This window comes from Papilio machaon, chromosome W (genome assembly GCF_912999745.1).
Source record: "Papilio machaon chromosome W, ilPapMach1.1, whole genome shotgun sequence".
NCBI classification, from domain to species: Eukaryota; Metazoa; Arthropoda; class Insecta; order Lepidoptera; family Papilionidae; genus Papilio; species Papilio machaon.
In genome coordinates, this window is record NC_060015.1 from 4,951,766 (window position 1) to 4,977,814 (window position 26,049).

At 49.8% G+C, this 26,049-nt stretch overlaps 3 protein-coding genes across 3 annotated transcripts; 1 reads left to right on the forward strand and 2 right to left on the reverse strand.

The window, feature by feature from the left end:
* Positions 1 to 3,106: 3,106 nt before the first annotated feature.
* LOC123723354 lies at positions 3,107 to 5,811 on the reverse strand. Its single transcript, XM_045685935.1, has 3 exons — positions 4,915 to 5,811; positions 4,391 to 4,489; positions 3,107 to 4,011 (listed from the first exon to the last, which is right to left on the reverse strand). The coding sequence occupies exons 1-3, from the start codon at positions 5,572 to 5,574 to the stop codon at positions 3,943 to 3,945; spliced, it is 828 nt and encodes a 275-aa protein (XP_045541891.1). The 5' UTR covers positions 5,575 to 5,811; the 3' UTR covers positions 3,107 to 3,942.
* A 6,015-nt stretch (positions 5,812 to 11,826) lies between these two features.
* Positions 11,827 to 14,136, forward strand: LOC123722965. Its single transcript, XM_045685514.1, has 2 exons — positions 11,827 to 13,278; positions 13,390 to 14,136. Exons 1-2 carry the CDS (start codon positions 11,827 to 11,829, stop codon positions 14,134 to 14,136), a joined length of 2,199 nt encoding a protein of 732 aa, XP_045541470.1.
* Positions 14,137 to 23,447: 9,311 nt separating this feature from the next.
* Positions 23,448 to 25,526, reverse strand: LOC123722967 (recombination repair protein 1-like). Its single transcript, XM_045685515.1, has one exon. It carries the CDS (start codon positions 25,524 to 25,526, stop codon positions 23,448 to 23,450), a length of 2,079 nt encoding a protein of 692 aa, XP_045541471.1.
* Between the last annotated feature and the right edge of the window lie 523 nt (positions 25,527 to 26,049).

Here is a 26,049-nt window from a genome sequence, read left to right on the forward strand (position 1 = left end):
TGCTGCATATGTCACAAACAGATCCCCATCACGTGTGCTAGCTGAAACAACACCATATGAAAAATGGACTGGTAAGAAACCACACATTTCTCATTTAAAGATATTTGGCTCAAAGGCCATGGTACATGTTCCTAAGCAAAACCGACATAAGTGGGATAGCAAATCACGTGAACTAATTTTTGTGGGATACTGTGAGAATACAAAGGGATACAGGCTCTATGATAAAATCAGTAAAAAGATTGTAATTAGTAGAGATGTGATATTTATTGAAAATTTTAATGTTTTGAAAAATATGTCTCCGGAAACTGTATCAGAGCCACAGCTAATTACACTTCCTCTAAGTAGTACACAAGTTGATTCTTTAGACACACAGAATCAAACTGAAGAAACAACTATCAATGAAAGCTCTCAGAATGAGCCATTGACATCCTCGAGTAATGAGAATTCATTTGACAGTAGTATGTTGAATAGACAAACTGATGAGACTTACTATCCTGATACAGATGATTATGATGATTCCCATAATGAATATGCACAAAGTAGAATTACATTGAGGTCACATCAGAGAAAAAACATGAAAGGCAATACTTTCATGTGTCTTATGGAAGTTTCAGATCCAGTTACTATTGAAGAAGCATTATCAGGTCCAAATGCAAGGCAATGGAAAGAAGCAATGGATGAAGAGTATAAATCCTTACTTGAAAACAATACTTGGGAATTGACTACTCTACCAGCTAATAAACATGCCATACCATGCAAGTGGGTTTACAAGGTAAAGAAAAATGAAAATGGAGAAACAGTAAAGTATAAGGCACGTCTTGTAATTAAAGGATGTTCTCAAAGGCCTGTGATGGTTGGATGTGGTTATGTTGGATCTTGAGAAGAGAAACGCTGTTACTTGTTCGAAATTTTATTAGCGACTCGCCATCTTTTACAAAAGTAATAGATAATTGAATAGATCATAGATCAATGAATCGATAGTTCGTTTACATTATTGATCATAGAGTAAATATCGATTATAAACTAACATGCCCCCCACCAAAAAGGGCACAGGCCTTTTTTAAGAAAATTAATGAAATTGAAAAACTGTATATAAACCAAAGAATGAATTAATAGCAAACTGTCAAAATTTTAAGTTGTAAACACAAATGAATGAAAATCTTAAGTAATACAAATAGTGAAACAAATATGCAAATATGAAAACAAATGTATGAAATTATCCTAGTATTTACAAAACATCCTAATTTTAATTAATCATCCTTATAGTTAAATTGCTGTAATCAGTACAAATCAAAGTAAATGTAAACAAACTTAGCATAAATCAAATGAAAAGTAAAAAACAAAAATAAATCTTAAAACCAAAAATAAAAACTTAAAACATAACTGCTGAAATCAATATAACAAACATAATCAATTAGTTTTAAGTAATTGCAAATTAAATATGTACACAATATATAGAAAACATTAATTAAGAATCTAAGGTTGATGAATTGAAAGTATGAATCAAGTAAACTTATTAACTACAACAATTTATAAAGAAAAATGATATAACATATCTACTTAACAAGTTTTACAGTAAATTATGAATCAATGTTAATAGGTAAATGACACAATTTAAGCACATTTCTTTTAGTAACACTATCACCACACTTTACACTATACACTCTGGTTATCCCGTCTGGTCCAGGATGTTTGTTGAGTATGCGCCCCAGCATCCACTTCCCCGGAGGCATATTATCTTGTTTTATTAATACAATATCATTAATTGAAAATTCCTTTTTAAATTTCAACCATTTAGGTCTTTGTTGTAATCTTGTTAGATATTCTTGTTGCCATCGATGCCAAAAATCATTTAAAAGTTTCTGTGTATAAAGCCATCTAGTATGTAAGTTAAAATTAATGTTAGTTAAATTAGGTGTAGGAACAATTTTAAGGGCTTCTCCAACTAAAAAATGTCCTGGTGTCAGCGGGTCCACATTATCTACATCACTGTCATCTATTGGTGTCAACGGCCGAGAATTGAGACAAGCTTCTACTTGACACAAAAGTGTGCTCATTTCTTCGAATGTTAAATTTGTTGTCAAAACCCTCTTCAAATGACCTTTCATTGATTTGACTCCAGCTTCCCAGAGTCCACCGAATGTTGGACTGTAGGGAGGAATGAAATGCCACTGAGTACCATCCATAGCCAAGGTGTTTGCAGTTTGTTTATGTAATGATTCTAAATTAGCTTCATCTAGGGACTCCTTTAGTTCTCTATTTGCAGCAATAAAAGTTCTACCCTGATCGCTCCACATCTGAGCACAATGCCCTCTGCGCGACACAAAACGTTTGAATGCTGCAATAAAGCTTCTGAGGTTAAGTCGCTCACCAATTCTAGGTGTATAGCCTTTGTAGATAAACAAATAAATATAGCAATGTAAGCCTTGCTTGTGCGAATGCCCTTGCCCTTGGACATGAGGATGTTGAATGGTCCCGCGAAATCTACGCCGCTGTTGAGAAAAGGTCGTGATGGAGTTACTCGCTGACTCGGTAGATCACCCATGAGTTGACTTCTTGTTTTGGCTCGAAGTTTTGCACAAATTAAGCATTTAAAAATATGTGATTTAACAATGCTTTTTGCTCTTATAATCCAATATTTCGTTCTCAAATATGAAAGCATGAGTTGCAATCCACCATGTAAAGTTTTTCTGTGTGCATCAGCTACAATAAGTGCGGTAAGTTTAGACTTGGAGTCGAGTATAATTGGATGTTTACTGTCTTCACTTAAGTTTGCATGACGCAATCTTCCTCCAACTCTGATAACTCTTTCTTTGTCAAGAAAAGGGTTCAAAGTTTTAAGGTGACTGTTTGGTTTGACATATTCATACATCATAATATTTCTTATGTCATCACTGAAATGTTCGCTCTGATCCTTTTTTATACAGATTAATAAAGCTTGATTTAATTCTTCTGTTGTAAACAATTATTTTTTGAAGTTCTTCTAGTGTGTCAAAATTATCAAAATCTAAAAATTTATTTGAATAGTTATCTTCAGTTTCCATGGTATTTAAACAAACTTGTACAGATTTCTTCTCTAGATGAGTTGATACAATGTTAAGTCTTGAAAATGTTATTGTCTTTTGTAGAAGCCATGAAGGGCCATTCCACCATAAAGTATCGTTTTGAAGTTCATCGACACTGCAACCTCTTGAGGCAACATCTGCCGGGTTCGCCTGAGACTTAACATGATACCATTGACTGTTGTTGATGTTGTCCAATATCTCCACTACTCGATTAGCGACAAATGGTTTCCATCTGTTTGGTTCTCCTCGCAGCCATGCTAACACAACTGAAGAGTCTGTCCATGCATAAACTTGATTTGATGGTATTCTCATTGCATTGGTTACATGGTGTAATAATTTTGATAGTAGGACTGCACCACATAACTCGAGACGAGGTAGGGATATTGTTTTCACTGGAGCAACTTTATTATATTTTTGTTTAAGACCTGGTGACTTTTCTAATTTGCTTTCTAATTGTTTGAATCTTCTCAATGCTATCTCTCGACTATTTCCTTCCATGGATTTAGGCTTGTCTGTTTTGAAAGGTAATTGTACAATGTATCTGCCATTGCTACTTCTTGATGTTGTATTCTGAAATAATTCTTCACAAATTTGTTCATCTTGCGTTAATTTTCTTTTAGAAGTTGTATCTATTTCCCATAGTGATTTTAACATATCATCTAGGTTTGTAATTTGATGCATAACTATAATATTTTCTTGGGTTGATTGTAAGCTATCATCTATTGTTCCAAAAATTATATAACCTAATGTGGTGTTTTGAGCACATGGTGTTCCCGGTGGGCCTCTTATAACCTCACTCAGTATTATTTGTGAATATACATCTACTCCCAACAGTAGGTCTACAGATCTTGAAATATTGAAACTTGGATCGGCTAACTCAAGTCCTTGTATGTGGGGCCAGTCGCTGTATTGCAATGTTGTGTTTGGTATTCTTGAAGTAAGTTGCCTGAAAATCACAAATGCCTTTATTTTGATGCTAAAATCTTTCATAAATCTGGAGCTTACTTCAATTTGAATTGATTCATTTATCCTTGACTTTACTGATCCCACCCCGATGATGTTTCCTTTTGTTGAATATCTCTTTGCCTTTAACAATTGAGCAGCTTGCTCGCTTATTAAACAACCTTGTGAACCTGGATCGATTAATGCTCTTAAAACAGTTGTGTATCCATCCTCGCTTTGTACAGCTACTATTGCCGTCCCTAATAAAACTGTTTTATTGTATGTTGTATTTGATTGTGAAGTCGCTACTGTATTAATTTGAATTGGTGTTTCTTCAACATTTGCATTTAAAACCGTAGGTTGAGAATGATTTGCAATGTTACCTTGGGTACTCGCTGTGGGTGAATGATGAAGAAGCGTGTGATGCCGTTTGTGACAAATCCTGCAAGTGCTAGATGATCGACAATATTTGACAGGATGTCCTGGAATTAAACAGTTGTAACAGATGTTATTCTGATTGATATATTCTCTTCTCTTTTGTAGATCCATTTTTCCAAAACTTTTGCAGTGACAAAGTGCATGATGTTCTTTACATAAAACACATGCTTTGAAATTTGTTGTAGTGTGAAATGCGTGGACTGTATTTTTCTCCTTTGTAGATGATTGTAATAATTCGAGCGTTCTAAATTTAATTTCTAGAAACTTTTTTAAAAATTGAAAATGTAGGTAGATCTCCGGAAACTTCCTTGCTTACATGTTCTTCCCATCCCTTTTGTGACTCTAGATCTAATTTATTGGTAATTATATAAACAATTAGAGGGTCCCATTGGTCTGTATTAATGTTTAAATTATTAAGGCTATGGAGGCATTGGTTAGTGGTATCAAGTAAAGCTTTTATATGACTCACCGATGGACTCTGCAACTTTTTCTGGTTAAATAATTTCCTTAAAATAGATGTTACAATGAGACGTTTATTGTTATATCGCTGCCTCAACACCTCCCAGGCTTGATCGTAGTTGTCCTCCGTTACTTGTATATGTTTAAGTAAATATTCTGCTTCCCCGCTGACACTCAATTTTAAATATTGTAGTTTTTGTACTTTACTAATTCCATCGTTCTTGTGAATGAGGGAGATAAAAAGGTCTTGGAATGTTGGCCAGTCTTCATAATTACCGGCGAATGTGGGTACTTCTATATTTGGTAATTTTACCTGCTGCTTCATACTTAGTGGGCTGCCGATAGCTGGTATGCTGCTGCTTTGGGGATGTGCTGGCTGAAGAAAATCTTTCATAGCTGCTTTACCTTGAATGTAGGTCTCTTCGCAGTCGACGAATACTTCGTTCTTGAAATACTCCAATGATTTTCTTTGTTCTTTCGTTACTATCCTTATTAAGCTGTTATGATTATTTGTGAAGGCGACCCAGTATTCTTGTAAGATCGACATTTTGGTTTCAACATATCCTTCGGTCAGACGACTTTTTGGAGTCTTCTTGAAGTTCTCGTAAATTCGGGTAATGTGTTGGCGTATGTCTTGGAGCACTGTTAATAATTGTTCTACGTTATCCATATTTTCTACCAATTTTTCTAATTTTGAATAAAACGCTGAATATTCGGCTCGATGAGGCCACTATGTTGGTTGGATGTGGTTATGTTGGATCTTGAGAAGAGAAACGCTGTTACTTGTTCGAAATTTTATTAGCGACTCGCCATCTTTTACAAAAGTAATAGATAATTGAATAGATCATAGATCAATGAATCGATAGTTCGTTTACATTATTGATCATAGAGTAAATATCGATTATAAACTAACAGCCTGGAATCGACTACACTGAAAGTTTTTCACCAGTTGTTAGACTTGTATCTCTAAGATACTTGTTCGCTTTGGCGGTAAAATATGATTTAGATATATGTCAAATGGATGCGGTATCAGCTTTTCTGCAAGGCGACATAGAAGAGGAAATTTATATGAAGCAGCCACCTCTATATGAGAGTAGTGACAAAGTATGTAGACTCAAGAAATCTTTGTATGGACTAAAACAAGCGAGCAGGCAGTGGAATAAGAAGCTTGATTCCACACTGAAAGAGATGGGTTTATCACAGACTAAATTAGATCCCTGTATATACTACAAAATTGAGGATGATAGAAACATGATCTTTATGGCTATTTATGTAGATGATATATTAATATTTACAAACAATCAAAATATGAAAATTCATGTAAAAGCAGAATTGCATAAAAAGTTTAAAATGAAAGATATTGGAGACTTATGTTACTGCATTGGAATACATATAGAACGAGACAGAAAGAATGGAATAATATACTTAGACCAGAGAAAATATATAATGGAAGTATTACAGAAATATGGTATGTCAGATTGTAAGACAGTCAAGTCTCCAATGGATGTAAATACAAAGTTTTATGAGAAAGAAAATTCTGAGGAAGTTAAAATATTAACTGATATTCCTTATCAAGAGATAATTGGATGTTTATTGTATGTTTCACAAGTAACAAGGCCAGACATTAGCTTTGTTATTAATATGTTAAGCAAATACAATAGCAAGCCTGAAATGCAGCATTGGCTTGCCCTGAAACGGGTCATGCGCTACTTGAAGGGGACTCAAGATTATAGACTGACTTATAAGCAAACACCAGCAGAAACAATGACTCATGGTTATTGCGACTCAGACTGGGCGAGTTCAGGGGATGATCGACGTTCCTGCACTGGCTACACATTTCTGTTTCAGGGAGGAACAATCAGCTGGAACTCGAAGCGGCAGCCCACAGTTGCACTGTCTACGACTGAGGCAGAGTATATGTCGTTGTCGTCATGCGTACAAGAAGCCTTATGGCTAAAGCAATTTCAAGAGAGTTTTTGGCCACACTTGAAGAATGAAGCCATGGTTATTTACAGTGATAACCAGAGTTCTATTAAACTTTCAGGTTCTGATGGTTATCATTCCAGGACGAAGCACATTGATGTGAGGCATCATTTTGTTCGTGACAAGGTGCTTGGAGGGGTCATCGACGTTCGCTACGTTCAAACGGACATGATGGTCGCAGATGTCCTAACGAAAGCCACGACGCACTCAAAACTGGTTCTCTGTGCATCCAAGATGGGCTTATGTGTAAGAGAGGATGTTGGAAGAATTTAAACAACGCCCATCTTTATTACTAGCAACACCGTCGTGACGTCATCTCCTCTTACCTTTTATAACGCGTGTGTCTGTCATGTATAATTACTTTTGTTAACAATAAACCGTTTTAATATTTTACTCAAATCGTATTATTTCTACAGTTCCATTTGGAGTCCCCATGAAAAAAAATACAGTCTGATGGTAGAAAGAATTCAAAATAAGTTTACGCGGTTCCTGTATTACAAGCAGTTTATCCTTGCTTCCCGTTAAGGGAACATACCCATACTACGTGACCTATTTTTTAAGATTTTTCGACCCCTCCCTCCCCTCGGTGACCATTCATAGTATATGCCAAGACCCCCCCCCTCCCCCTTTAGTTTTCACGTAGTAATTCATAATTATGATTTTTAATCATTTCACAGGCAAACATTGAAAAAAAAATAATTTGACTCATACTCGTCTTCGACTTCCAAAACACATAAAACTTCTTGTAGCCTCCTGGATAGAATCCGCAGAGGTCGCACGCGAGACAGGTTGTCCACTGCACCACCATGCACCAACTGTGAGTTTACAAAGCGCTAAACACCGCGCTATATTCGAATATAGGTCGAAAAAATACGAGATTTCTCTCATTAAAATCGACTACGTGACAAAAAGCTGAACCACCCCCCCCCCCCTCCCGTGACTGACCGTAGTATTTTAAAGACTCCGCCCCCCCCCCTAAACGGGTCACGTAGTATGGGTACGTTCCCTAATGTATCCGAGTTTATTTGTGAATGGTATGGTCGGATACAGCACGTTGCGAGTGCGTCGGGACGTGACCCTCGTGCGCAGCGTGTGGCGCGTCCTGCGCGGCGCGGTATGCCAGCTAGCCGTGCTAGCAGCGCTGCGCCTGCGTGTCCCTGACTGCGTGGTTCAGGTGCGCCGCCGCCCGCCATTGTTTCTCGAGCCCACCGCTAGGACGAATCTATTGGAAAATGCTCCTATAGTGCGGGCTATACGGCTTCTTAATATCGTATCTAGGGATATAGATATATTCAGTTGCAGCGAACCGAAATTCACAGAGGCTGCCTACAGATGTGTGGAAGACGTTTGAATGTTAAATTTATTGATTATTGATTAATAATATTGATGTGTAGTTACGCGTTGATATATTCTTGCACTGTTTATCTATGTATTTTTTTGTTTTTGTTTTTTGTTTTATTTGCCATTGTTATGTGTTTTTACTGTTATTATAAATGTTATCGTGTAAACTAGTATGTATAGTGTCAAATTGGTTGCGTACTGTAAGGATGCTATGCAGTTGTTTTTAAATAAATACAAAAAAAAAAACATGTCAACTGAATAAATTTGTTCCGAAATTTTAAAAATTACGACTTAAAATCAGGTGGCGAGCAACTGCCTTTAGCGACTAAAGAACGAACCTCTATATTGTATTGCGTAAGTCGCTTAGCGACTAAAATCGCCGGGTTTCACAAGATTTAGGTAGCCTTGTGTACGAAGGGCTCAATTGTCATGCAAAAGTCGGCAGACAAACGACCAGACAAGATTTACTAATTTGTTTGATGCTTTTCATAACTTATTATAGGAAAAAGTAACAAAAAAGCCTTTGTCAAATAATTTGACAGTTCGCATTCAGTATTGCCATGTTGCAAAATTTTAATTTCCTTTATTGTCAATCCATTACAGGGACATTGTGATTGTAACACTTTAAAATTGTCAATTCTTAAATAACTAGCACAATTTCACTTCACTTCACAATATATTTTTCAAGACAGATCTGTATATTCTAGTTCTTTAGTCTTAGGCTGACTTATTAATTTTATTTCTGCCATTGAAGTTGATTTATCGTCCTAAAAAAATTAAAATGTATATTAACAATATATTAGGTCCTTACATATGAAATTGGCGTTTTGTATGGGAGGAACAAAAAGTCGAATATTTTTTAATATAATATACTAGCTGTGCCCGCGACTTCGTCCGCGTAAAATTCTGTCTTCGGATAGAATTTTTTTAGGCTAATTATTTTACTTAACCGACGTGCTATGATTTGATGTATGGATGTAGAAGAACATAGAGAGAGGTGTGCCAGGACCGCGCCAAATGTCTAAAATATTCCCAAACAAAATTTCATCCCCTATTTTTATTTAGCATCCTTGAAAGTAATATTTTTTGAAACGTTGAATTTCATATTTATTTATATCAAATTAGCAGCCACAAAAATAAGTTTTAAACTTGTAACTGTAAAAATGACGATACTTCCATACAAATTTCCACGCCCACTTTCAACCCATTAAAAACCCTTTTTCGCGTTGAAAAGTAGTCTATGTCCTTTCTCGGGCTCTAAACTAAATATTGGTAAGGGTAAAAGCAAAAAATATTAAACAAAACATTCACCAAAACCTCACATATTGCCAAACAAATTTTCATCCCCTATTGTTATTTAGCACCCGTGGGGGTAAAATTTTTACAAAAAATTAATTTCATAATTATTTATATCAAATTAGCTGCCTTAAAAATAATATTCAAGTTCTAACTGTAAAAATGACCATAATTCCATACAAACTTTCACCCCCACGTTCAACCCCTTGCAAACCCTTTTTCGTGTTAAAATGTGCCCTATGTCCTACCTCAGGCTCTAGACTAAATATTGGTAAGGGTAATAGCAAAACATATTAAAGAAAATATTCAACAAAACCTCACATATTGCCAAACAAATTTTCATCCCCTATTGTTATTTAGCTCCCTTGGGGGTAAAATTTAAAAAAAAATTAATTTCATAATTATTTATATCAAATTAGCTGCCTTAAAAATAAGATTCAAGTTCTAACTGTAAAAATGACCATAATTCCATACAAACTTTCACCCCCACTTTCAACCCCTTACAACGCCTTTTACGCGTTAAAATGTAGCCTATGTCCTTCCTCAGGCTCTATACTAAATATTGGTAATTGTAACAGCAAAACTTATTAAACAAAACATTCATCAAAACCGAATATATTGACAAACAAAATTTCATCCCCTATTGTTATTTAGCACCCTTGGGGGTAAAATTTTTACAAAAATTTAATTTCAAATTTATCTTTATCAAATTAGCAGCCTTGAAAATAAGTTTCAATCTTCTACCTGTAAAAATGACGATAATTCCATACAAACTTTCACCCCCACTTTCAACCCCTTACAACCCCTTTTTCGCGTTAAAATGTAGCCTATGTCCATCCTCAGGCTCTAGACTATCTGTGTACAAAATTTCATTTAAATCGGTTCAGTAGTTTTTGCGTGAAAGCGAGACAGACAGACAGACAGACAGAGTTACTTTCGCATTTATAATATTAGTAAGGATATTAGTAAGGATTTAATTAATCAAAGTATGAACCATTATTTTCTATGCACTTTTGCCATCTCATAGGTAATTCATTGATCCCTTTACTAAAAAAAACCAGTCGGACGGGAATCAATAAAATCTTTGAAGGCGATTTGGACTGCCCCATCGGAGTTGAATTTTTTCCCTTGCAAGAAGTTATCCAAATTTCGAAAAAAATGGTAATCTGTTGGAGCAAGGTCCGGGGAGTACGGAGGATGTCTTAGACTTTCCAATTGAAGCTCTTCTAATTTAGTAGCCGTCTGTTGCGTAGTGTGTGGTCTAGCGTTGTCGTGAAGCAGCAGTGGCGTGGAGCGATTGACCAGCCTAGGTTGTTTAGCCGCTAGGTTTTCCATCATGGTTTGCAATTGCTGACAATAGACATCAGCCGTAATAGTCTGGCCAGATTTGAGAAAACTGTAATGAACAATACCGGCACTAGTCCACCAAACGCTTACAAGTTACTTTTTTGGGGTTAATTTTCGCTTGGGGCAGGATTTGGCTGGCCACGGACCTGCTCGGTTGTCCGAGTGGGCGGAGAGGTGAACTCCGACGTGGCGCGTCCCCGGGTAGTGGATAGGGGAACGCCCCGGCATATTGCTGGGGTAGGGCTTTTTTCGCCCCGCGAACCAAACACTAGACGGGTGGAGCGCAGCGATGCGCTATCCCGATGGCGGGTCCGCCGGTCTTTGACCGGTGGGCGAGGGCTTCGGCCACCGTCGGATTACCCGTAATCCGCACTGAGCGGACCGGGGGCCCTGCGCACTGAGCGCGGGGCTGCGAGGAAGAAAACCTCTCTAAAAAATTACCCGGTGGCAACACCACACTTGGCCGTCCACTGGTCTTTATGATCGGTGGACGCCAAGCAAACCGTAATCCGCACTGAGCGGACCGGGGGCCCTGCGCACTGAGCGTGGGGTCGCGAGGAAGAAAACCTCTCTAAAAATTACCCGGAGGAGGAGTACACGCCCATTGGGCGGTGCTGGGCGCGGCGTGCACCGAGGTGCCGTCGTGCGGAGTGGAGGGGTGTTCTTCCGCGGGGCTATGCCGGATAGGGCCTCCCATACCGGACAGGCCCGCGGGAAACACCAGTGGACCCTTAGGGGTCGGAGGATGGTGGGTCTTCAAGGCCCTCGGCGCGATAGGGTTGGTCAACCCGGCCTCCCTATTGGGCAAAACGACGTTGTGCGGCAGCACGCTAAACTGCAGAGGACTTTGGTCGGTGGATGGCGGCCTTGTAGGTCGTGCGTTGATGGAAGGGGGACCTCACCCTGCTACCTAAAGGCGGTTTCCGGTGTCCGATAACACTGGACAAAGTATGAGATGGCAAGCCTACAAAACATACTACCCCAGGAGGGTACCTCCGGCACTGCCAGGGGAGAATCCCTCCCCGTGGCCTCGGCCGCGGGCTGCCCCGCGTATTCTGGGGGGGGCAAGGACTGCTTTTCCAATACGACGACTCAGGCAAGAATAATGGCAACGATTGCACGCGATCTGGATTCGGAGGTGACGAGGCGTCCATCAGTGGATGGCGTCGAACTAAAAGAGGTGAGAGTGCGGCTGGAGCGCATTCCGATCGCGGCACCCAGCGATACGTCGAATGCAAAGACAAGAAGTGACAGGATGGAGTGTGATGGTGGAGCAGCGTCCGATTCGGACTGCAGCGTCACCGTCGCTGCCGAAAGGGGGCCGGTTTCGGATGCCATGGCAGCGATGCTCGGCGCCAAACGGCCCCGCCTCAGTGAGGGGTCCACGGATGAGGAACGGACGGCGTCCCCAGTGACGGCAAGGTGGCGCCAACAAGAGAAGAGGGCCGCAGCCAAGGCTCGCGCCAAACAAAAGGAGGAAGATCTAGAGAAAGAAGCTGAGCTCGCTCGCTTCCGGCGCGAGACGCGGTCTGCGTTGTTTCCCCGACCTGACGATAGGACGGGAGAGAGGTGTGCCGCGCAGCTCCAAGAGCAGGTGCAGGAGGACTTGGCTATCATTGAGAGGGTGGCGTCCAAGTCCTCCAATTTGAAGGGAAACTTTGTGCGAGCCCTGAAGGACGCTGCGGTATCAATCAAGGAAGCCGTGGAAGTCCTCGGGGCCCGCACACTATCGGAGGAGACATGCCAGCTCCAGGCGGACAACGCCCGCCTGCGGGCCGAGATGGATGCACTCCATAAGGAGTTAGCAGCTATAAAGGAGGATCTGCGGAAACGGGGTTCCGCAGTCTCCTCTTACCCGGATACGACAGTGAAGGCCGTCCCCGCATCACGGCCCCCACAAACACCTAACGAGACGTCCTCCGTGGAGGAGATCTGTCGCGCAGTAATGGTCCAGGTCGGAGGCATGATGAACGCCCGCCTGGCCTCGCTTGAGGACAGACTCCTCCCGGAGAGGAACCTGCGGCCGCCTCTCGCGGCCGATAAGAAGAGGGACGGGAGCTCGTACGCTGCCAAGCTTGCGGGGCAGCCGACGGTGCCCGCTAAAGGAAAAGACCAGGGTGCGGCCAGGCAGGCGCCGCAGAAAGTGCCAGCCCAGCCAGGCACCAGCGGCACCCAACGGAAGGCTCCCGCTGCGCCATCGCAGCGCCCGCCGGGCCCCGCCCAGAGCCGGCCCGAGACACAGGGCACGAGCGCCCCTTCACCCGCTACTGCGGAAAAGGGGAAGAGCAAGAGAAGGAGAAAGAGGAGGAAGAACAAGAAAAAGAACTCACCACCCGGGCAGCAGCAGTCGCAGCCCGCGGTTGGTGAGTGGATAAAGGTGGGGCCCAAAAGGCGTCAAAAGGAGAAGGCTGGTGCCGCCTAACTCCACGCGCCCCGGTCGTCTGCGGTGGTCATCACGCTGCAGCCGGGCGCGTCAGAACGGGGAGCCACCTACGCAAGTGTCATTGCCTCGGCAAAGGAGAGGATTAACCCGGCCGAGCTTGGAGCTCAGGGCGTTCGCCTTCGGAAGGCTGCCAACGGGGGTCGCATTTTTGAGTTCCCAGGCGCCTCCAGTGGCGAGAAGGCGGACTCCCTGGCCCAAAGGCTGCGGGAGGTCCTAGATGGTGAAGTCGTCCGCGTCTCCCGGCCTACTAAGTCGGTGGCCCTGCGGGTGTCAGGCTTAGACGACTCTACCACTGATGCCGAGGTGGTCGCCGCGATTGCTGCAGTGGGAGGGTGCCCCGCCGAGCAGCTGCGGGCCGGCGTGATGTCCACCGGCCGCGACGGACTGGGATCAGTGGTTGTCCAGTGTCCCGTCGCGGCTGCGAAAAAGATTGTGTCCGCTGGTCGTCTTCTGGTGGGCTGGGTGTCCGCCCAGGCTAGGGTGCTGGATGCCCGGCCAATGAGATGCTTCAGGTGCCTGGCTCCCGGGCACCTATCCGGCCAGTGCCAGGGGGTGGACCGCTCCGGACTCTGTTTCCGGTGCGGTCAACCAGGGCACAAGGCCCGCGGATGCACTGCTGCGCCTCACTGCGTGGTCTGCGCTGCGGCCGGCATGCCGGCGGAGCACCGAGTCGGCAACAAAGCCTGCGTCTCCCCACCCAAGGGGAAGAGAAGTAAGAAGGGAGGTGGGGACGGTCAGAACCCGACGGTCGGACAGCCCACTGCCTCACCCCTACAGGCGGCACCGCCGCAGGCCGAGGAGGTTGCTATGGTCGTGGAATAATGGCCCTCAACCTCCTCCAAGCCAACATCAATCACTCCGCCAGAGCTCAGGACCTTCTGTTCCAGAGCATGGCGGAGTGGAACATCCACGTGGCGGTGGTGGCCGAGCCATACCGGGTCCCAGCTGGGGACGATTGGGTGGGAGACGCAGACGGGCTGGTGGCCATAACATCCCGGTCCATCGCAGGCTCTCCGGCCTTCGCGGACGTGGTCCGAGGCCGGGGATACGTTTCGGCCCTCGTCGGCGACATCATGGTGGTCGGAGTGTACTTCTCGCCGAATCGGAGTCTCGCCGACTTTGAGTCTTTTCTTTCTGAGGTCGGCGTCCTGATGGGCGGAAGTCGCTCCGCCCGGGTGCTCGTCGCGGGGGACCTCAACGCTAAATCCTCGGCTTGGGGGTGCCCGGCGACAGATCCGCGAGGCCGGGAGTTGGAAGATTGGGCGGTGGAGACCGGACTCGTGGTCCTTAACCAGGGGTCGGTCAACACGTGCGTGCGGCGTCAGGGCGGCTCCATTGTTGACGTCACCTTCGCCGATGCCGTCCTGGCACGCCGTGTTCGTGGCTGGCGGGTGGTCGAGGACGTGGAGACGCTATCGGACCACCGGTACGTGAGGTTCGACATCTCCGCGTCCCCGTCCAACCCGAGCCCAGTCCCAGGCCGGCCCCCGAGCGGAGAGGGCCCACGCTGGTCGCTGTCGCAGATGGACCGGGATTTCCTGGTCGAGGTCGCTCTCGTGGAGGCGTGGTTCTCCGCGCCCCGAGAGTCTGTGGTCGAGGTCGGTCAGGAGGCGGCGCGGTTGGGTGCATACATGTCGCGTATTTGCGACGGGGCCATGCCGAGGGTCCGTTCCGTCCCCTCCAAAAAGCCGGTGTACTGGTGGACCGCCGAGCTCACGCTGCTGCGCGGTTCTTGCGTGGCGGCGAGACGCCGGTACACCCGCTACCGTCGGCGGAGGCGTCGGGACCCGACGGAAGAAGAGCGGCTCTACTCCCTCTACAGAAGTGAGATCCAGGCCCTGCGGGCGGCGATCGGCGCGGCGAAGGACAGGGCGAATGACGAGATGCTGAAGACTCTGGATATCGATCCATTCGGGAGGCCCTACAAGGCCGTGCGGCGAAAGCTCCGGTCTAGGGGTCCCCCCATCACCCAGAGTCTTCAGCCTCATGAAGTCGATACGGTGGTCGCTGGCCTGTTCCCGCCAGCAGCTGCCGGTTTCGTGGCGCCGGAAATGGCTGACCCTACTGTAGAGGGAGGAGCGGATTCAGGTGCACCGCCGGTAACGGAGGAAGAGCTGAGGGCGGCGGTGTTGCGCATGCGCGCTAAAAACACTGCCCCCGGCCCCGACGGTGTGCCCGGTTGCGCCTGGGTTCTAGCGCTGGAGCCGCTCGAACCGTGGATTCGGGCACTTTTCCAGGCCTGCTTGGAGCGGGGCCAGTTCCCGAGTGAGTGGAAGAAGGGGAAACTGGTCCTGCTCAAAAAGGATGGACGTCCGGCCCACGAGCCGTCGGCGTACCGACCGATCGTTCTGCTGGACGAGATCAGCAAGCTCTTTGAGCGTGTCGTTGCCGCTCGTCTCGTCCAGCATCTGGAGAGGGTGGGGCCGAATCTCAGCGCCAACCAATTCGGCTTCCGCACTGGCAGGTCCACCCTTGACGCCGTTGCGCGGGTGAGGACCCTTGCGGAGGACGCCGAGTCCCGGGGTGAGGTGCTGTTGGCGGTGTCTTTAGACATTTCCAACGCCTTCAACACCCTGCCCTGGGAAACCATCAGGGAGGCGCTGGGATACCACGGTTTCCCGCCGTACCTCAGGAGGATCGTCGCGGCCTACCTCTCCGAGCGATCGGTCGCGTACCCAACCAGCGTCGGCTGGTCTCAGTAGGCTACGTCGTGCGGTGTTCCGCAGGGGTCGGTTCTCGGGCCGCTCCTGTGGAACATCGGGTACGACTGGGTGCTGCGCCTGCCCCTCCCGAGCGGCGTCGAAGTCGTCTGTTATGCCGACGACACCTTGGTGACGGCGCGGGGCAGCACCCACAGGGAGGCCCGATGCAGGGCCACGGCTGGCTTGGCCATAACGGTGGCCAGAATTCGTCGCCTGGGTTTGGAGGTTGCATTGCACAAGTCTGAGGCCATGTATTTCTACGGGCCTCGACGAGCACCTCCAACCCAGTCCGCGGTCATGGTGGGCGGAATTTCCATCAGCGTCGGGGGTACTATGAAATACCTCGGACTCGTCCTCGATAGCCGATGGAAATTCTAAGAGCACTTCCGGCGTCTCGTCCCGAAGCTCATGGGGGCGGCTGGGGCCCTTAGCCGGCTCCTGCCAAACTTGGGCGGCCCGGGCTCGCGGTGTCGCCGCCTGTACACAGGCGTGGTGCGGTCGATGGCGCTTTACGGCGCACCTATCTGGGCGGATACTCTCTCCCGGACTCGAGCCCTGCTGCGAAAGCCGCAGAGGGTCATGGCGGTCAGAGTAAGTCGTGGCTATCGCACCGTGTCGTGCGACGCGGCCTGTGTGCTGGCGGGGACGCCGCCATGGGACTTAGACGCGGAGGTGCTCTCCGGCGCCTACTGGCGGAGAGTGGATGCCCGATCCCGGGGGGAGATCCCTCCCCCGGATCAGGAGAGTGCGTGGCGGCGGGCGGCGGAGGCGCAGCTCGTCACCGAATGGCGGGAGCGGCTGCTTACGGCGTCCGCCGGCCAACGCACCATTGAGGCGATCCGGCCCGTCCTCGAGCTCTGGACGGGTCGGAAGCACGGGGCTCTCTCGTTCCGTCTGGTGCAGGTACTCTCGGGACATGGTTGTTTCGGGGCGTATCTGTGCCGGATTGCGCGGCGAGAGCCCAGTGCGAGGTGCCATGAGTGCGGCCACGCTGAGGACTCGGCCCAGCACACCCTGGAGTCGTGTGTGCACTGGTCGGTCCAGCGCGCCGCACTCGTGGCAGAAATCGGGATGGACCTCTCGCTGCCCGCTGTCGTCAACGCGATGGTGGGTAGCGAGAGCTCCTGGAACGCTGTCGCCTCCTTCTGCGAGGAGGTGATGGCGCTGAAGGAGGCGGCGGAACGACTGCGGGAGGAGGACGCAACCGCGGACCCTCTTCGCCGTCGACGCGATGGGCGCAGGCGGCAGGCGCATACCCGCCGTCTGCCTCCCTAATGGAAGAGCTCCGGGCGATGGACGGCCTATTGCCCTATCGCCCGCCAAACCTTCGGGTGTAAGGCGCTCCCTAGCATTGGGTGCGCCTTAAGACGTGCGTTGTGGGGACTCCCTACATCTTTGTCCCCACAAGAGGAGAGTCCGAGTGGGCAACGCCGGCTGGGTCGCGGAAGATTGCGCAAGTGTTCCCGTGACCCAGCCACAAGGCGGAATGGAGGGCCCGAGGGGTTTTAGTGGGTATGGCCGAACGACTTTAGGCGAGTCCCACACTCCCTGCGCCACTGCACATACAGGCCCGGCGCAGGGGTGCGTAACTGCATTTCCCCTCGTACAAAAAAAAAAAAAAAAAAAAAGGATTTGGCTGGCTGGCCAGGATCCAACCATTGCGCTGAGCGCTTCCGATTATCGTAAAGAACCCATTTTTCATCACAGGTAATGATTCGGTTTAAAATACCTTCATTATTGTGCCGGTTTAGTAATGTAACGCAACAGTCGACGCGCGTTTGCCGGTTTGCTTCAGCCAATTCGTGAGGTACCCAACTTTCAAGCTTTTTAATCTTACCAATTTGCTTCAAGTGAATTAAAACAGTTTTATCACTAACATCGCAGCCTGCAGCTAACTCGGACGTGGTTTGCGATGGATCCGCTTCCACAATAGCCTTCAACTCTTCATTATCAACTTGAGTCTTAGGCCGTCCACGGGGCTTGTTCTGCAGATCGAAATTTCCAGAACGAAAACGTTGGAAACAAAAACGAACTGTGTTTTCTTTTGCAACACGACCGCCATACACAACATTCACCCTTCGAGTCGTTTCCGCAGCACTAGTGCCACGGCGGAACTCGTACTCGTAAATAATGCGATATTTTAAGTTTTCCATTTTGTAAAATGAGTGACGCAAACAGAAAAAAATAGAAGAAAAAAAAACAAATGAATGACGGTCATCGAACCACAAATACATGAGTCTATAGCTGTACAAATTTGAATTTGGAATTCCTTACCAAAGAGGAGAAATTCGTGATTAAAGTGGCCAGTACGAAAAACGCCAATTTCATATGTAAGGACCTAATATTTGTCTGTTTGTTTTTTGGAACGAAGTTCCTTATCGCGCGTTGTGAAAGGGGGCTAGACGGAAAAAATTCTTACGAAAAGTTGTCACGACACTTTTTGCTATAGTAAGTATGTTAACGACGAATGAGCGCTACTTCACCATGGCAACGACGTGACAGTCATCCTCATCATCATCATTGTCAGCCTGTATTTGTCCACTGCTGGACGTAGGCCTCCCCCATTGATAACGAAAATTCATAGAAAAAAAATGTACTTCTTGTGAAGACTATATTTTTTATTCATAGAATAAACATTGGTTCCTTCACCAATTAATAGAAAGGAACTTCGTTCCATCCGGGTGTCCCTTGACACCTCTCAAGTTTTTTTTTTATATCAAAAGGTGAAAAAGGAGCAAACGGCCACCTGGATTCGCCACATTAGTGAGGCGACCGTTGCCTATAGACATCTACAAATGCAAATGCTTTGCCTAACTTAATCAACGGAGAAGGGGACGCACAAAAAGAGTTTAACTTCCTATGTATCTCCTCCTCCATCAAATCCACCACACCTTCCCATCCTTATAAGAAAAGAGATGGGAAGGAAAAGAGTACTAAAATTAGGTCTCCGGCACCACACTCATCAGACTGTAGATGGAATTGCTTCCACTTCACGCTAGTCTTCTGTTTGCTTGTAGTATTGCACTGAGCGAGGCCAATTCGTTCACCCAACAAATATTATTGTTGCGGGATCTACCACTGTATAAATGTTCTTAATTTATATATATAAAAGAAAGTTGTGTTAGTTACACTATTTATAACTCAAGAACGGCTGAATCGATTTGACTGAAAATTGGTAGGCAGGTAGCTTAGAACCAGGAAACGGACATAGGATAATTTTTACCCCGTTTTCTATTTTTTATTCCGCGCGGACGGAGTCGCGGGGAATAAAAAATATATTCTTTTTAAATTCAAAAACTGAAAATGTTTCAACTCGATTGCTGCAATACAACAACCACACAGAAGACAGCCGTCAAGTGGAAGTCATTCCGAGTACAATCTGATGAGTGTTATTGCTGGAGGACATATTTTAGTCCACATTCTCTTCCCACACTTGTTTTACAAAGAAATGATGGGAAGGGGAATGGAATATTTTTTTTTCTATCTAATATTTAAAAAAGAATTAAAACTGGTGACAAAAAATAGCGTTATGAATATCTGTGGCCATAGATCAGAATATGATAAATGCAATTTTATTACTTTACAGGACAAGCAATTAAATTATTAAGAAATCTAATTATATGAAATCTTATCTATATTTTAGGTCCTTACATATGAAATTGGCGTTTTTCGTACTGGCCACTTTCACGAATTTCTCCTCTTTGGTAAGGAATTCCAAATTCAAATTTGTACAGCTATAGACTCATGTATTTGTGGTTCGATGACCGTCATTCATTTGTTTTTTTTTCTTCTGTTTTTTTCTGTTTGCGTCACTCATTTTACAAAATGGAAAACTTAAAATATCGCATTATTTACGAGTACGAGTTCCGCCGTGGCACTAGTGCTGCGGAAACGACTCGAAGGGTGAATGATGTGTATGGCGGTCGTGTTGCAAAAGAAAACACAGTTCGTTTTTGTTTCCAACGTTTTCGTTCTGGAAATTTCGATCTGCAGAACAAGCCCCGTGGACGGCCTGAGACTCAAGTTGATAATGAAGAGTTGAAGGCTATTGTGGAAGCGGATCCATCGTAAACCACGTCCGAGTTAGCTGCAGGCTGCGATGTTAGTGATAAAACCGTTTTAATTCACTTGAAGCAAATTGGGAAGATTAAAAAGCTTGAAAGGTGGATACCTCACGAATTGACTGAAGCAAACCGGCAAACGCTCGTCGACTGTTGCGTTACATTACTAAACCGGCACAATAATGAAGGTATTCTAAACCGAATCATTACCTGTGATGAAAAATGGGTTCTTTACGATAATCGGAAGCGCTCAGCGCAATGGTTGGATCCTGGCCAGCCAGCCAAATCCTTTTTTTTTTTTTTTAACGTTGGGAAATGTGTTAAGCATACCGCCCGCCCTTCGGGGGGGCGGGCGGTTATGTGAGGCTCCCCCGGCGCCAATAGGGGCGCCAGGTATACTCACCAAAACCCAACGGTGTTCCACCTTCTCCGCTTGTGATGGGGCCGTGGGAACGCAATAGCACACCACCACGACCCCGTCTGCGGATTGCCCGCCACGTGGAGATGCGGCGGGCCCTGCTTCCGCGACGACGCCTTCAGCAGAAGGCGCCGTCGACCTTCGCCGAGGACTCCCCGGAACACGTGGGGAGTCCTATAGCACGGGACCCTTGCGAGGCAGGCGGCGAACCCCTATTCGCCGCCCGCGGGTCCCTCACGGCGGCGCCCTGTCTAGCGCCACAAGGTGCGCCCGACGGCGCCGCCCCGGTCTCCTGCGGCGGATCGGGAGCGAGTCGACGGCGTCTTCCCGCGCTCGCTCCGCCGCTTCTTTCAGCGTCATAACCTCGACGCTGAAAGAGGAGACCGCCTTCCATACCTCCTCCCTGTCTGCCATAGCAGCTGCCATGACAGGCAAGGAGAGGTCCGTCCCAAGGACCGAGGACACGGCGACGCGCTGCTCCGCCCACGCTGGGTATGCCTCGCGCGTGTGTTGCGCCGTGTCCACCTCTCCGGTGCCGCAGTGGTGGCAGTCCGCGGTGGGCTCCCTTTTCACCACCCCACACAGATACGCCCCGAAGCATCCGTGCCCGGTGAGCATCTGAGTGAGGTGGTAGTTGGGGGCCCTGTGGCGGCACTCCACCCACTCCCGCAGGACGGGCCGGATCGCCGCCACCAACTGCCGGCTCGGTCCCGGGGACTCCAGCTCCTCCGCCCACCTCCGGAAGAGGTCGTCGCGAGCCTCCTCCCTCCACTGCTTGACCTCCGACGGATGCGGGCGGAGGTCACTCTCCTTCAATCGCCGATAGACCGCCGCGAGGACCTCGGCCTCGAGTGCCCACGGCGGGCTACCGGCGATCAGGCACGCCGCCTCGTATGACGCCGTACGGTACGCCCGAGCCACTCTCAGCGCCATCACCCGCTGCGGACGTCGCAGCAGGATGCGGTTACGGGCGCTGAGGGATTCCGACCATATGGGCGCCCCGTACAGCGCCATCGACCTCACCACCCCCATATAGAGGCGGCGGCATGCCCCTCCAGGGCCGCCCAGGTTTGGAAGGTCCGGTCCTAAGACCGATCCCTGTGGAACACCGCACGACATGGCCCGTCGGGCCCAGCCGTCTCTCGTGGGGAACACCACAGCCCTTCCGATAAAATAGTCCCGGATCAGCCTTTGCAGGTGGCCCGGAACACGGAAGTGCTGCAGTGCCTCCATCCCCGCCGTCCAGGGCAGCGTGTTGAAGGCGTTTGAAATATCCAACGACACAGCCACCAACACGCCGCCCTGTGCGACTACCTCCTCGGCTAGGCCCTTGAGTCGTGACACCGCGTCGATGGTCCACCGGCCACAGCGGAATCCGAATTGCGCGTCGCTCAGATTTATGTGCTCGGCGAGACGAGCAACGAGCACGCGCTCGAAGAGTTTACTCGGCTCGCTGAGCAACACAATCGGCCGATACGCCGATGCCTGGTCGGGCGGGCGGTCATCCTTCTTTAGAAGGACGAGCCTACCTTCCTTCCACGAGCTGGGGAACCGGCCCTTCTCAAGGCAGCTGGTAAAAAGGGCCCTTATCCGCCCCCCGAGCTCGGGAAGCGTCAGGTATAGTACCCGACCAGGCACACCGTCCATCCCGGGGGCGGTCTTCTTGAGGCGGAGCTTTACGGCGGCGTCCATCACCTCCTGTTCGGACACCGGCTCCACCTCATCGTTGACCGCCTCTCCTTCCTCCTCCGCCGGCAAGGCAGACCCTACTCGGTGCGGAAAGAGAGCCCCGACCACTTCCTTCGCCAACTGTGGCTCCATGGTAGTTGTTATGGGTGGAGCCCAGGGTCGAAGCTTCTTCCGCACCGCTCGGTACGGTCTGCCCCACGGGTCCTCCTCCAGCGTTTGGAGCCACTCCTCCCACGCTCCCTGCTTGGCCTTCGCAATGGCGACCTGGAGAGCGAGGCAGTCGGCTCTGTACGCCTGGTACAGCTCCTCCTCCATGCTCTGATCCCGGACTCGACGCCTTCGGCAGCGAGTGTACCGGCGACGCGACGCCACACACGCCCGTCGCAGCTCGCGCAGCTCGGGACGCCACCAGTACACTCCGCCGACGCGGACGGAACGGTTGGGCCCTCGGCATAGACGAGTCGCAGACGTTGGCCAGCAACTCGCCCAGCCGGTCCGCTTCCGCGTTCACGTCCTCGGCGGAATCGACGGGATCAGAGTCGGCTGCCCAGCTTGCGACTATAGCCGCCTCCTTTGCCATCTCTCTATCCAGGCGCCCCAGCACTCAGCGCGGGCCGTCCCCAGCCGTGGTGCGTGGCGAGTTCGTCGTGGCCGAGGCGGAAGTGGAGAGGTCGAATCGAATATAACGATGATCCGATAACGGCTCCACATCCACCTCGACCTTCCATTAACAGATTTTAGGCACCAAGGCCGGGGAGGCGAAGGAGAGGTCCACAATGGATCCCTCCTGCTGGCGCACGCAGGTCAGCTCCCTTCCTCTATTGAGGAGCATCAGCCCCGACGCGGCCGCCCAGTCCTCCAGCTCTTCCCCCCTCGTCTCACGTCCCACCTCCCCGCGACGATCACGGGGAGGTGGGAGACCCGCGCCGTGAGCGCCTGCACCTCTGCGAGGGCGCGCTCTAAGTCGGCGAGGGGCCAGCTGGGTGGGAAGTACACCCCCAGTATGGCCACTCCTCCGACGTCCACGAGCACGCTTCCCGTGCCTCTCGCTACCTTTCGGAGAGGGGGGGAGCCGCCGCGGGCCGGAGCGGAGATGGCCACCAGGTTGCCGACATCACCCGCCCAGTCGTCCCGAGAGGGGATGACGTACGGGTCGGCAACCACCACTACATTTATCAACCACTGCGCCATGGTTTGGGCCAACAGGTCCTGTGCTCGGGCGCAGTGGTTGATGTTACATTGTAGGAGTCGGATGGTGTCCATTTACGAACTGGTGTCCATCCGCTCCACTCCGGCCTTCTTGGCCTTGCGCCGAGTCCATCGCTTAGGCGCACCCCTCTCTCTGCGCGCCGACTTCTGCCCGGCGGTGACGCAGCCGTAGCCGCCGATCGAGTGGCCCGTCGGTTTGCCCGCCGCCTCACAGACGGGGCAGTTCGGGTCTGCCAAACAGTCCCGCGCCCGGTGATCCGGCTTTCCGCAGCGGAAACACAACTTGCTGCGGTCCACCTCACACTGGCACTTGGCACCCATGTGCCCCGTCTCGAGGCAGCGGAAGCACCGCGTCGGCCGCGGGGCGAGCAGCACCACTCTGGCCGAGGTCCAGCCGACCCTCACGCGACCGGCGTCGGTCACCTTTTTGGCGGCCGCCACCGGCACGCTCAGCCAGAGGAAGCCATCCCCCCTCGGGCCGAAGGCGAGCTTGACCGACCTTATAGCTTCGGCCGCGTAGCCACCCTCTCTGGCCACCGACTCCACGACCTCGGCCGCGGTGACAGAGTCGTCGAGGCCAGTGATGCGCACTTCGGCGCATTTCACCGGCCGGCCGATCCTGACCTTCTCCGGGCCGAGCACCTCCCTGAGCTTAGCGGCCAGAGAGTCGGCCTTTTCCGGGGCTGCTTCGCCCCCCACCTCCAAGATTCGGGCGCCCGTGGCCGCCCTGCGGAACTTGACGGTGGCGATGCCGAGTTCCGCGAGGTTTATGCGGCTCTTCGCCTCGGCTAAGACCGTGGCATACGTAGCGCCACTCTCCTCTGCTCCCGGAGCGAGAGTGAGAGTGACCGCCGCGGTCTTTGGGGCCCGCAGTTTGGCCTTCGGTCTTTCGGGGGGGCGAGTCTTGTCCGGCCCCTTGGACGCCTTCTTGGCCGCTTTCTTGGCCCCGCGGGCCACTACCGTAGTCCACGGGGCTTCGGCGTGCGTAGGGGCAGACTTGTCCCTCGCCTGTGCGGCCTCTTTAGCGGCCAGGCTCGGCTGCTTCTTCTTCTTCTTCTTTTTCTTTTTGGGCGGAGCCTCGCCTGGGGCCGTCGCCGAAGTAGACACCCGAACTTGGGCCCCGGTGCCTAATGTTGTGGGGAGGGGCTCTTTGGCTGGTCCCTTCTTCTTCGCCCCCTGTTTCGCCTTAGGGAGTGAAGCGGGGGCAGCGTCATCTTCCGCTCTCCTGTCCGCCGCCAGCGGGGGCCGGCGCCGCGGTTCAGGGAGGAGACGATCCTCCAGTCCTGCCAGCCTGGCGTTGAGTATGGTGCCAAACTTTTCCACGTTGGCACGCGATACTTCATCCAGCAACTGCCGGATATCTGCTTCGCCAGGCTGGGCAGGTCGGCACTTGTCGATGTCCTTGAGTTCGCGCCGTAGCTCCTCCATGTCTCTTTGGAGGCGCGCGTTTGCTGCTTCCAGCCGCGCCACCTCCTCCGACATCGTCCGCTCTCTTAGTTGAGAGACGGCGGCCTTGATGTTTGCCGACCCCTCCTTCAGCGCTTTCACCAACGTCCCCTTTATGTTGGTGGACTTGGTTGCCACGTCCAAGATTGTCTTAAGTGACGCCTCCACGCATTTGTTGAGGGCGACACTTGTCTGGTCCTCCTCGGTTTCCACCAGCGAGAGATGAGCCGGGCCGGATGGTATGGAGGCCCTTGCCTCTCTCGCTGTGCGTAGCGACGCGGCCACCTCGGCCTCGGCTAATTCCGAACTAAGGGGCCGGCCCCGTCCTCGTTTTGATTTGTGGGCCGCCCCCTTGGCGGGAGCAGCGCCATTTGTCTCCTCCGGGTCAGAAGGGCCCCTTCCTCTTTTGAGGTAGGCCCTTCTGTTGGACTCTCCGGACACGACCGACATGTAGCTGGCGGCCGATGAGTCCGAGTCGAAATCGGTGTTGGACGCCGTAGCGCCCCTGTCCATTACAAGCGAGTCGCAGCGCGTCAGCATGACCCTCAGCGTGCGCCCGCTGTTTGCGAGAGACTCTAGCCACTGACCACTCCCACTCTGCGTCGGTGTGCTCGAGCCCCCGTTATCCTCCACTCTTAAAACTTCTTCCCTTAAAACTATGTTCCTTTCGCTTGCTTCGATGTCCATATCCGTTGCCAAAGTCGTCGTGTATCCACAGCAGTCTTTGCCCCCCCAGAATACGCGGGGCTGCCCGAGGCCGAGGCCGCGGGGAGGGATTCTCCTCCGGCGATGCCGGAGGTACCCTCCTGGGGTATGTCAGTTTTGAAGCTTGCCATTTCATACCGTTTTCCAGTGTTGTCGGACACCGGAAACCGCCTTTAATACGGGGTGTGGTCCCCATGACGCGCGGCCTACAAGGCCGCCATCCTCCGACCCCTGAGGATCCCCTGGTGTTCCCCGCGGGCCTGTCCGGTATGGGAGGCCCTGTCCGGCATAGCCCCGCGGGAAAACACCCCTCCACTCCGCACGGCGGCACCTCGGTGCACGTCGCGCCCAGCACCGCCCGGTGGGCGTGCTTGGACCCCGTCCAGGGCCTGCGCTAAACGCAGGACCCGGCAAGAGCCCCATAGTGTCCGCGGGCCTTCCCGGTATGGGTAGCCCTGTCCGGTTTAGCCCCGCAGACCCTATCTCCCTCCCGGCCAGTTGTTAG

Excerpts from the sequence above, each read along its gene's own strand:
- LOC123723354 (XM_045685935.1), bottom strand. The coding sequence starts at position 5,574 with ATGGATAACGTAGAACAATTATTAACAGTGCTCCAAGACATACGCCAA. Across the intron at positions 4,490-4,914 it reads AAAAGTTGCAGAGTCCATCG|GACATCCTGTCAAATATTGT; the intron begins GTGAGTCATATA and ends GTTTAATTCCAG. Across the intron at positions 4,012-4,390 it reads ACCCACAGCGAGTACCCAAG|GCAACTTACTTCAAGAATAC; the intron begins GTAACATTGCAA and ends TGTGATTTTCAG.
- LOC123722967 (XM_045685515.1), bottom strand. The coding sequence starts at position 25,526 with ATGGACATCGAAGCAAGCGAAAGGAACATAGTTTTAAGGGAAGAAGTT.
- LOC123722965 (XM_045685514.1), top strand. The coding sequence starts at position 11,827 with ATGGCAAGCCTACAAAACATACTACCCCAGGAGGGTACCTCCGGCACT. Across the intron at positions 13,279-13,389 it reads AAAGGCGTCAAAAGGAGAAG|GAGAGGATTAACCCGGCCGA; the intron begins GCTGGTGCCGCC and ends GCCTCGGCAAAG.